General features: G+C 44.1%; 1 protein-coding gene across 1 annotated transcript; it reads left to right on the forward strand.

The window, feature by feature from the left end:
* The first annotated feature begins 3,677 nt into the window (after positions 1 to 3,677).
* On the forward strand, positions 3,678 to 6,687 carry LOC131563481 (cytochrome b-c1 complex subunit Rieske, mitochondrial). Its single transcript, XM_058813550.1, has 2 exons — positions 3,678 to 3,917; positions 5,903 to 6,687. The coding sequence occupies exons 1-2, from the start codon at positions 3,707 to 3,709 to the stop codon at positions 6,511 to 6,513; spliced, it is 822 nt and encodes a 273-aa protein (XP_058669533.1). The 5' UTR covers positions 3,678 to 3,706; the 3' UTR covers positions 6,514 to 6,687.
* Positions 6,688 to 12,433: the final 5,746 nt, after the last annotated feature.

Here is a 12,433-nt window from a genome sequence, read left to right on the forward strand (position 1 = left end):
AGCTGCTCTCAGAGTAGGGTGCACTTATCTAAGCACTTGAACAATGACTGCTGTACTAGTAATGCTCCACAGGTAAAGTTTGGTGGTTTTTTGTTTTCTTGGTTTTTTATTTCTGAACAAGCTTATTCAGGGAGAAAAAAAAATTATCAACAATTCAAGAAATAAATGTAAGCCCTGAAGTCTCAAATTTAGTAGCACTGAGTTTTCAGGGCATAAAAATGATGCAAGATGGCAAAGAACTCAAAGATAACTTTCTGGTGAGATCAAATTGCCTGGGGTGACCAACATTTTAGCAAAAAGCCATCCAAGTTCTGCAGTTTATCTCTAAGGAAAACAAACACAAGAATGAATTCTGCATGGAGAAAGGCACTGCACATACCCAAAAGCATTACAACACTTATCATCTACTTCATAATCCTGCAGCCCTGATATCTTATAGCTTTTGTATTGATGCAAATGAACTTTTAACTTTAGGAGGACAGGAACATTAGGCAGCATAAATTTACATGAGGCTAATGCCTGTATGAATGCACAAAAACAATCTCAGAGATCTGTCTGGATGGTTTACACAATGACATGCTGGCATTTTACTTTCATCTTTAGCTGGCAAATGCTCAGCATTGATGCTCAGTTATACAATCTGAACAACAGTTCTCAGAGAAACACCTACACACCAGAATTTGCTCAGTCATTTTAAAATTATAATTATTCTCTTTTTGAAATCTGATAACAGAATTTAGTTCCTTTTTGCTTTAATATTTCAATGTTTTGTGTTCTAACCATACTGGAATTTGAATTCAGATTTAAGTCTTTAAAAAATTTACAACAGTTCTTTCCCAAATAATCATAGAATGAACATTAAGGAATTGGAAAGGACTTTAAAGATCATCTAGTCCCATCTGCCATGCTCAGGGACACCTCCCACTAGACCAGGTTGCTCCAACTCCTTCCAACCTGGCCTTGGACATTTCAAGGCTTGAGGCATGCACTGCCTCCCTGGAGACCTGTTTTGGTGTCTCACCACTCTCACAGTAGGGAATTCCTCCCTAGTATCCAACCTATATTTCCCCTCTTTCAATTTTCCATTTCTTCTTGTCCTATAACTGCTGTTCCATCACAGTACCTCATTTTGTCAAAAAGCTCCACAAGTAGCAAGCAGATTTTGCCAAATATCTCTAAAAACAGCCCCCCCCCCCCCGCCCTCAAGTCAGAATAATACATTGTTTGGGATGAGGCCATATCTGCCAAACAGCTGAGCTGGGTTAGCAAAGTCAAAATTTGCATCATTGCCAAAACTCAGAATCCTTAAAAAAACTCCACCCAAAAAACAACAGAAAACCCCTAAACCCCACACCTGTTAACAAACCCTTCCATAAATATTAGCCCAAATCCTCACTTTCATGTGAACCACCAAATATCTCCTTTAGCTGTACCAGCACCTGTTCAGCTGGGAGCAGGTCTCTGGTGGGAGCTCTCACAGAGAAGAGCAGAAGGGCAGGACCAGCTCTTTTCACTCTCGTGACTCAGGACTTGAGGAATGGCTGGGAGCTGAGCCAGGGGAGGTTTGGGTTGGAACAGGAGAAGGTGGGCAGCCCGGGGGGTGGCTGGGAGCTGAGCCAGGGGAGGTTTGGGTTGGAACAGGAGAAGGTGGGCAGCCCGGGGGGTGGCTGGGAGCTGAGCCAGGGGAGGTTTGGGTTGGAACAGGAGAAGGTGGGCAGCCCGGGGGTGGCTGGGCTCTGGAACAGCTGCTCAGGGCACTGGCACAGCTCCAAGCCTGGCTGAGCCCAACCAGTGCTTGGAGAACCCCCCAGGCACAGAGTGGGACTCTCGGGGCGCCCTGTGCAGGGCCAGGAGCTGGAATCAATGATCTGATGGGTCCCTTCCAATTCAGCACATTCTGACTCTATGATCATAATTCTATAATCTGTTAGGAATTGAAAATATCACATTTCTGTAGCTCTTTTCCTCCTAAATGATGATTATAAAACTTGTGCTGTTAAAAGGGCCTTCCCAGTTTTTTGCCCTCTCAACCTGAACACTGTTTATTCTCACCCATCTATTGAGCGTTAGTCCCCACAGTTTCTATAAATTACCTTTGCTGCAGAATATTATTGTGGTGTCCTTTAATTAGCGCATCACCAGTGACTACAGTTACCAACAGAACAGTGAACTGAGCTGGGTAAATCATTATCTGCTGAGGCTTAGATGTCACAAATGTGCTGGGAAAGAAATAAATTATAGATCAATAGTACTGGGACTGGAATGATCCATCCCACCTAATTAGAACCACTATATTTCAGTACAGTTAACAGTTAAAAAGAAAATGAAAAAGTCAACCCTTTAAATAAATCTTAATAAGGCCAGTCCTTAAACTACCAATCTACAAAGATGGGGGAGGTTTTAATGCACAATCATAAAATAATTTAGTAGCAATATCATTAGGAAGATCTGAATTTCAAAAGAATGGTTCTTCATAGAGCCAGTATGAACCACTAAAGCTTCACAGCCTTGCCTGAATCGACTGGGCTGGGTAGCTGGGAAATTGTGAGATTTCTAGAGGCTGGTTCAGACTAAATGTCTTCAAACACATCTCTCTGTCAAGTTCATCCTGCATTTTGGGAGATTTTCAGGAGCTTGAACTGGTTAAAAGGGTTAACTGGAGCAGGTATGCACCCATCTGTGTGTTCACCTGTACCAACTAAATCTTACCACTGGAAGCTGTAACAAGTCAAACATATAAACTAAAATAAGGCAAAAAAAATCCAAAACTGAAATAAAACAACAACAAAAAAAAAAACACAACAGGTATTTATTTATTTGCTCCAGTCATTAGTGGAAGAGTGGTTCTCTCCTTTAGCCCAGAGTGATATATCTATATGATGTATTTATGTGAAATATTTACTGCTCCCTGGTAATTAACCCCCACCCCAGAACAGCCCCTAGAGTGGATTCCGTTGCTGTCAAACACATTTTGAATTCTCTAACTGTAAGTAAAATCTATCCCTCAACCAATTTATAAGCTGAAAAAAAAAGTTTTTCCCCAACTTGAAACTAGTCCAGGACGACCAAAGACAAAAAGAAGAAAAAAAAAATGCGTAAGCTAAGAGAAAAATAAGAAACTAAAAGGGGCAAAAATCATGCAGTGCACAAAAACCAGAATGATAAAGAGCGTGTATTGTCCTAGAACCGACACAGTTCTCTTCTCAGTATTGCTATTACACAGCTCAAAATCACATCCTAAGAATAGCAATGAAAAACCACGTGAACCCCTCCATGGTGTTTTGTGCCACATCGCTGTGTTCAGAAGGAGCCGTGTCCTCCAGGGGAGGTGCAGGAGCCCGGCCTGTCCCAAAGCGCTCCACAAACCCCGAACTGTCCCACCCTGATTTAACCCCGCAGGGACCGCGGTTCAGGCCTGCAGCACACAGCCTGCCCGTCCCAAGAGCCACAGGGAACAGCCCGAGGGAGAACTGCAGCGCGGAGAACGGGAAGGGGTAAAAGGTGGAGGAAAGGGGGAAAAATTTTTTAAAAATATAAAGGAACAAGGCGAGGCAAAGGAGCCGCATCCCCGCAGCCCTTCACGGCGCCCGCTCCCCTCAGGGCTCCGCGCCTGCGTCACCCCCGCGCGCCGCCGCCTGACGTCACCGCGGCGCCGTGACGCGTGGCTGCGCGCGCCGGCGGGGAAGGTCGCCGCGGGGACGCCGCCATGCTGTCCGTGGCCGCCCGCGCCGGGCCCTTGGCGCCCTTCGTGTCCGCCGCCGCGCACGCCGTGCCCGGCCCGCTCCGCCCGCTCGTCCCGGCCGCCGCGCACCGCGAACACAAGGTGCCGCTGGACGTGAAGCGGCCTCTGCTCTGCCGGGAGTCCCTGAGCGGCCGCGCCGCCCGCGGGGGGCTCGTCGCCAGCGCCAGCCTGAACGGTGCGGGCAGGGGGAGCGGCGGGGCAGGGCCGGGAGAGCGGGGTCCGCCGGGGCTCAACCGGGACTGCCACGGCCGCGGGCTCCGCGGGTGCCCTGCCAGCGCTCCCGGGCACCGCCCGGCCCGGCCCGGCCCAGGGGGGAGAGCCGGGTCCGGTCCGCGGGGGAGGGAGAGGAGGCGGGCGGGCTGCGGGGGTTCGGGCCGGTCGGGGTTTGTAAACGTTTGGTTCCGTTGTCACCGCTGTCATTGTCTCGCACTTACAGCTACAGAGGTTGCTCAAGGGCACCTGAATGGCAGCCTCCTTTCAATGACTCAGAATGGGCAGGCTGGAGGGACACAGGGTGTCTGTCACCTCTGCCCGAGCACAGGATTGTGTCCAGGCGGGTCGGGATGTCTCCGCTGAGAGAAACAGCTCAGTGATTTTTGTTCTACCGCTGAGGAAATGCAGCTAAATTCTGTCATTGGGGAAGGTTTCTGACTGCAGGCACGAGAACAGAGGGGTGCAGCGATAACACACCGAGTGTTTGACCTAGGTCGGGAAAGCATCGGCCAGGGAGTGACAGCGAGGTGTTCTATAGAACCGACCTCTGGCCCGGGGCCGGGCTGTCCCTGCCGAACGGGGCCGGGCTGCCACTGGTGGATCGTGCTGCTGCAGCTGCTATAGAGCGCACACGTTTAATTCTGGGAGGGCAGTGCCGTGCTGAAGATGCTCGGTATCAATTAGAGCTGTGTACTTCACCTGACCCTCAGCTGTAAAGGGTTGGTTCAGGTGAAAATTCTACAAATCTGAAGTGACATAGCTGACATTTACCTGTGCTCTGCATTTCAATTAACATCAAACATGCTTTTCACTGAGCATAGCAAATTTTGTAGAAGTTAGTCATATTACATGTTACTAAATGCTTTAAGTCTTATACTGAAATAACTTAGTATGGAGCACTATTTCAGAATTTCGATTTTCAGTTTAATTTCCTTGCAGTTAGAATCCTATAGCAATTATCTTCTCAATGCTAAGTTACTTGTATATAAATGTAGTTATTATCCTCATTGTACTGCATATAAATCCCTGAGAATTCAAGTACTTTGAGACATCTGTTAACTTTGTGCCAACTGCTAGAAAATATAAAGACTAAGTAATACTCTTCAAGTAACAGGTTGTACTTTGGCGAGTAATGTGTTCTGTCCTTGCCATGCTCTTTTCTTTGGCTTACAGATTTTTCAGTGGAGGAAGCAGATTTCTTGTCCTGGAGAAATTAATGGGAGGCCTTTTAGTTATCCTTATATCCTGTTACTTGAGCACACAGGTTTGATGGGGGAATCCCACTTGAAATTGGATAGTTGTTAGCCTTATCCCTAATTTTTTTTTAAAGTGAGCTTGGGGACTGAAGGTTTGAAATTATTTACTGTGCCTTTTAGCTAAGACAACAATTTAATATGAAAGAGGATGCCTGACATTTTTAATTTTAAAAATGTTTAACCACACGCTTCGTACTACTAAAGGCATAGAAGTCACTTCAGACAAAAAATAACACAAAGTGTTACACTGCATATGTGCAAACCTCACTACATCAGATTTCCTTCTTAGCAGCTCTTTACAAGGAAACATTTGAGTGGAATACAGGTTTGTCTTTTCTGAGCTAGTCATGGTGTCCTACTGGGGTTTTTTCTTGAAATTTATTGAAACAGCTCACTTTTTTTTCCCCAGAAGCCCAGAACTTTTCATAGATTTTCTGCACCTTGATCAGGTTTCTTTTTCAAAGAATAGGGAAAACAGTTTCACAGATCACCTGTTAACCTACCAAAAACTCCCTCTGAAAACCATTTTCATACAACATAAAATCAAAACCCTTAATTAATGGACTCGTACCCAGACTTTGGAATAACCTTTACCTGTTACTCCAGGAACACCACTAAGAAGGTACCATTTGAGATGCATGGCAGTGTGTTGTACCTGCAGTGGTGTCACGTGCTGTCCTTTCCCGTGCAGCCCCCACCAGCGTGCGCTGTGTCCACAACGATGTGGCCGTGCCCGACTTCTCTGCCTACCGCCGCCAGGAGGTGCAGGATGCCAGCGCCTCCTCCCAGGGCAGCAGCGACTCCAGGAAAGGCTTCTCCTACCTGATGACTGCAGCCACAGGTGTAGCAACAGCCTACGTCGCCAAGAATGTCGTCACCCAGTTCATTTCCAGCCTGAGTGCCTCTGCTGACGTGCTGGCCTTGTCCAAGATTGAGATCAAGCTGTCTGACATTCCAGAAGGCAAGAACATGGCTTTCAAGTGGAGAGGGAAGCCCCTGTTTGTGCGTCACAGAACCCAGGCAGAGATCAGTCAGGAGGCTGGAGTGGATCTGTCCCAGCTGAGGGATCCTCAGCACGACCTGGACAGAGTGAAGAAGCCCGAGTGGGTGATCCTGGTGGGGGTGTGCACTCACCTGGGCTGTGTCCCCATCGCCAACTCGGGCGATTTCGGCGGCTACTACTGCCCCTGCCACGGCTCCCACTACGACGCCTCTGGCAGGATCAGGAAAGGCCCCGCGCCCTTAAACCTCGAGGTCCCAACTTACCAGTTCATTGGGGATGACACGGTGGTGGTTGGCTGAGAGAGGAGTGCCTGCTCACTTCATGTTCCTGGGAATGTACACCATACTGTAAAACCAGAAATTAGCTGTCTAGATTCTCAACCAGAGCTGTGCTTGAATACTGGGTTCAATTTCAATAAAAACTTGGAGTGAGCACTTGTTTCTGACTTACAATAAAGTGTATTTCTTTGTGTACGCGTTTCTAGTGTGTCCAGCCAAAGAGATGCTACAGCAGACCCAGAACACAGAGCCCTCCTGAAGGGCTGCTGATTAAAGGCATTGAGCTACAAATCCACAAAGAGATGTTTTAGCCAGCACTGATCCTGCCAATACAGCACAGAGTTGGTGTTTCATTGCATGTAGAACAGGAGGAGAAATAAGATTTACTGTTTCTAGAACAAAGCAAAAAGACACCCATCCCATACTGTGTTTCCTTTTCATTCTTTGCCACTAGTATGAAAGTATTTCTGTCCTGCACTGATGCACTCCCTCAGTTGCAGAATAGAAACCAAAATCCTCAGAAACTACAGAAAAGTCAGAGAATTTTCAAGATGCAAATAATAAAAGCTTATTCACAATAAACTGGTAAAAAACCTGGATTGCTAGAATTAAACATTACTAACCAGAGATTACAATGTGGTCTGACATAATACTGTTCTGTGGATATAGTGAGGAGAGTTCTGTGTGACACCACTTGGACAATACGGGTGTCATTCATTTCAGGGACTGTCACAATCTATGCAAGTAGCAGTCAATTAAAATTGAAAACCATTGTATGCAGCCTGTTTGGTGAACAACTCACATCCTTTGTGCATGCAGATATTAATTCTAAAGTATATTTTTCTTTGTGCCATATGAAAGAAAAGACAAGATTACTTTCTCCCTCTCTTCAAATGGATCCAGAGAGCACATAACTCCTGTAGCTGAAGCAAAGGGACAAGTAAAGAAAGGTTTTGGCAGGTAAAGTTAAAGGCATAAAGAGCCAGATTCTGACTTGTTCCCAAAAAGCCCACCCAGAGGAGCCCTTGACTGCCCAGGAGCCAGGGGTGGGTGGGTGGTTACAGTGGACACTTAAAACTGCAGTGCAACATTCCATTAACTCCCAGTTCTGCCTCTGACTCAGAGGCATCCCCAGAGTCTGGCAGGTTCTAGAGGGGACCATGGCATGAGAAACAAGGGCAATAACTAAGAAATGTCAACCAGCAGCTCTTTAACATTACCCAGCCTTAGGGGTTTGTGTTTTAAAGGGAGATTTTTTTATTTTCCAGCAACTTAGCAAAACAGCAGTAACTGAGAAGTCAGACCAAACTGATAAACTTCAGGCAAGTGGGTAAACTTTCCATCTCCAGCCCCAGCTAATACAGGGCCTTGAGGTGCTCCTCAGTCCAGGCTGGGAGCAGTGGCACAGCCAGGAGCAGTTTGCTCATTCCCACACCCATTGCCATCATTTCTTGGTGGTGTTTGCAATGAGAGCAGGAAAAGGGGATCCTGAGCACTTCAGCAAGGCTCGCTGTGTTCAGGAAATTTGTGTAGGACAGAAGTTGTGATACGTAACATGGTCCCTTAGGTAAACAGCTGCATTAATAGTACATTTTCAAAATTAATGATGCTTCAATTTATTAAAGCCTTCATTTATATTTTGTGCCTATTAAAATACATAATGCTGTAATCCTATTTGTAAGCAGCTAGAATACTAGAAGGTGATAAGTAATAGCCTCCATGGATTTATCAGGAACAAATCAAGTCAATGCAATCACATTTGTTGCTATAGTAGGATAACAGGCCTTGGGAACAGGAAAATTAGCAGTAGCTACCAGAGTTTTAAATAAGATTTTCACACCATCTCACAAAACATTCTCATGTCTATTAAGGAGCCTGGTATAAATGGGAGAATTGTAGAGAACTGCTGTTCCCAAAGCAGCGCTGGTGGATGAACTACCAGCAATTCCCTGTTGGAGCAGTGAGTCCTGCTGTGAGGAGCTCAGTGAGACCCTGTGAGTCCAGCACTGCCCACTGCTTGTTAATCAGGTGGCAGAGAATGAGCTCTGTAAAGACAGATGTGGTGGTGGTTGGATGTGTGTGGGTACAGATGGGAACTTTGGTGCAAAAAGGATTAGAAATAAAAATAACCTGGACTAGTAACACCCTACAAAGTCAGTATGTGCTGTGATAGAAACTAATAGCCAGGGAGCAGGTCTGCAGAAAAGGATTTGGGATACCCAGGAAAATAAGAATGGATGGTTTATAACATTGTCAATGCATCAAATGTTAAAATAACTTTGAAGATTAAAATCTGTGGGGATAAATTATAATGTTGAAATGAATGGAACAGTTGATACAGGAATAGGGGAAGCTGAGGGACTGGACAAATTAATGGAGGAAATAAATTATTACAGAACATTCCTCTTGTCAAAGTTGCAAGAGAGAAAAAAATTGAGGGAAATATCACTAAATGCATGTGTTATGCTGAATTCTTTTTTAAAAAGTGTCAGTTTATAGCCTCAGTCAGAGGTAGGTCTCTGAGCTATCTGGGCTTTTTTTCTGACTCATTAGAGTTGTCCTTGTATTGTTTAACATGCTGCAGCACCAAGAGAAACAACACATTCTAACTTGGTTTGCTCAAAGAGACGCAGAACTGTTGGCATTTATTGTCTTAGCACTACTGGCAACCCCTTTGTGTCACAGCCGTGATAGATTTTCTTCATTAACTATTTAGCATTATAACATTTTAATAACCTCAAGACATAAATTATGACATTGCCTTGTTCTAGCAATGCATAATCAAAATATAATGTACCACATGGTTTACTAAATGCACTTTCCCCCCCCTATGACATTAGAAATTTAAAATGAGCAAATCTGGAATCAAAGCACAATGGAAATGCATATGTTTGTTGGTTTTACCAAACTTCTACAGGGGCTTGGAACATGAGACAAGAGGAGAGTGTCCTTTCTGCCTATAAGCAACAGAGAATTATCAGGAGAAGAAAACTTCCACCTCTAACAACGTAACAGAGTATTGATGGCTCATGTCTTTTATCAGTCAGTCAAAGAATTAGCAGCTGTACAATGACTTCAGCTTCTCCCACACCAAGCAGAAGTTACACTCATGGAGGCAGAGATGGATCAGGAGGTAAACACTACAAATTAAAAAAGAGTCTTGCTTCTGCACTTAGCACCAGCCTGTATTTGAGTTACCTTTAGAATAAATTCTACAGTAAAAATCACCTTTAGCAAAAATTCAACATTAAAAATCACCAACATGCACGTTCTGTGCACAGCTCTCTGCAAGCATCTAATGGTGGTGTTGGACTGAGCTGGTTCACTCCACCACATAACACAGTAAGAGAACCCCAAATACCCCTCAGAGTCATCATATAATCCACAAGTAATTGCAATACACAGAATGAGAATCAGAAAGGTTGGAAAAGACCTCTGAGATAATGCCAGCCTCTAATTCCCATCACAAAGAAAAAGTGCCAGCTTCTTGAAAAACTCGGCTGGTTTGCACAGCCCTAGGATGATTAAAAGAGTTTCTGAGAAATGCATCATTTCCTAGCAGGTCCAGGAAATTTTCTATGTATGGGGATATAATGGTTAAAAGGAGATAATATAAACTGCTTGAATATATATCATGAGAGGCATGCATGATTTGGCATGCACAGAAATTTGCCTTCCTTGCCTACCTTTGTAGAAGTTAAAGAAATAGCAAGAAGCAGCTAAGAGGAAAGTTTTATTTCACAGGTTAACAGCAGCAGGGCTTTCTGTCAGTCAGTGTGGGGACCAGGAGGAGGATGAATTTGTAACCATACTTGTGCACAACTCACACAGACCTGGTGACTGGCTACAGCACCATTTAGGCCACATTGCTATCTGAAAACAAACCACTCCTAAATTAGAGGTTTCCATCAGGCTTGCAACAAGTGTGACACAGCATTTCAGGTGTCAGCCTGAACTGTCCCCTCTACCCAACAGCCTGTCAGTTGTGCCAAGCTCCACCTGGATTTCCCCCATATGTTCAGATCCAACTGAACTGCAATTTTGAATTAAGCAGTAAATATCAGGAGCTGCAGTGACTTTTCGAGCCGTTTGCCTGGGATTGTAGATACCCCAAAGGTCCAAAGTACACTAAGATACTGTGCAAACTAGAATTTAACACACACAGATGTGGCTGAGATTTCCCACTGAAGTACCCAGAGTGGCATGAAACTTCTGGCCTAGCAGGAATTCTTTCACTATGACATCAATTTTAACTGTCTGATTAAAGACTGTATCTATAGGTCAATATGGTTTTCTTTTCACACTTGGATTTAAATGCTTTTCACACTTGGATATGTTTGGATTTAAATGGCTTTACTTGGACTATAATGTTTCCACAAGCAGAAGCCACTGTTTATTCTTGTTTTCAGTTCTTGTAATACCCCTGCTTCAGATTACATTAGAAAATAAAAAGATCTCTTTCCTAGCCACTGTACTTGATACAAACTAGGAAGATAAATAACTGCTTGAAAATATTTGTGTTTTGTCTAACTAAACAAAGCATTGGTATTTTCTCCCAAAGCATATCTGACATTGTGTATCTGATAGAGAAATTCTTGCATTATGGCAACAGAAAAGAAAAAACTTACTTGTATGTTTATATATGTTTATTGTACATGCAAGCAAGTAAATGTTAGGCTGTTCAAAATTTATCATTCAATATTTACAAGGGTATTTTGTATATCAGCTTTCAGAAGGTTGGAATTCATCCAATAATTTTTGGGCCTAATCACAGTGACACTCAGAAGAGTTGTTGGAGATCATTTTTCTCTCCTCACCTTGTGCCAATCATTTTTCAGAAACATTTGTTTTTGAGGACAGCTTTGTATTTTGACAGATAATGTGTCCTTACTTTGAATTCATAGCAATAGATATGCGCCATTCTTACAAGCAGTCTATAAATCATCAGCTTTTCCACCCTGAATTTCTTGCCATCTCTGGGCTGTTTCACTGAGGTCAGTAAAGGTTGGCATTTCCACCACTATTTGTCTTCCAAATTTTATCTCCTCTCTGCCTTTTCCTTCATTTCATTTCCCAGGCAAATACACTTCTACTTATGCCAGCAGGCATCGCATCCATCAGCTTCTCTCAGGCAGGAGGGGCTCCACAGGCTCTGCACTGTGAGCAGTCACTCTGAGCCCTTTTCATGTCAGCTGCACTCACAACCCCCAGGGAAGCACCCAGGGATGGAGCACTTGGGTGGGTAAAGAAAAACCTGGAAGATCTCCAATAAAACATGGAGTCATGGTCTAGCTTGTGGTTATGGATTAGGCAGCCCTCATGTCCAAAGTCCCTAGAAATAGTGTTTGTCTTAATTAATCCAGCATTTTTTCTACAAAGGAAGCATAAATATCTTCAAAGATATCTCAGGTCAGCACGAAATGAAGCTGCTGCAATCGAAGCACAGCACACAGGAGGAGGCAAAACATCCTACAGGTGCAATGGTAGACTAAATATGCCTCATTTAAATACTAAACTGAACAGGGCTGTGAAGCTTCAATCTTTAGAGGCAAAATAAATGCCCCATGAACAGTAATGAATTACAATTTCCCAGTTTCCAAAGCCCCACTGAGCACAGAATGGTCAGAGGCACAGTCTCTACCTTTGGGCAGAGAAGATTCAGCAACCTATGAAAAATCTCTTGGATCTGTGACTGCATTCTTCCCATCATGTTCATGATGTTAAAGTCATTTTCCCTTCCATTTACCTTCCACAAAGCTCAGAGGCAGCAGAAATTGCCTCATTCTGTGATTTTTAGCTGTCTTTCATTCATCAGTAGTCTTATCAGCAGTATGTTTCTCCCAGGTGAGATATAATCTATTAACATTTTTGGCAGCTTCTTGTGTGTAGCTTTTTCACTGTTTCTACCCAAGTGGGCTTCAATGGAATGCTTTTTAGCTAA

The sequence above is a fragment of the Ammospiza caudacuta genome, chromosome 13 (genome assembly GCF_027887145.1).
Source record: "Ammospiza caudacuta isolate bAmmCau1 chromosome 13, bAmmCau1.pri, whole genome shotgun sequence".
NCBI classification, from domain to species: Eukaryota; Metazoa; Chordata; class Aves; order Passeriformes; family Passerellidae; genus Ammospiza; species Ammospiza caudacuta.

Coding starts and splice junctions, on each gene's coding strand:
- LOC131563481 (XM_058813550.1), top strand. CDS start 3,707: ATGCTGTCCGTGGCCGCCCGCGCCGGGCCCTTGGCGCCCTTCGTGTCC. Junction 3,918..5,902: donor CGCCAGCGCCAGCCTGAACG/GTGCGGGCAGGG, acceptor TTTCCCGTGCAG/CCCCCACCAGCGTGCGCTGT.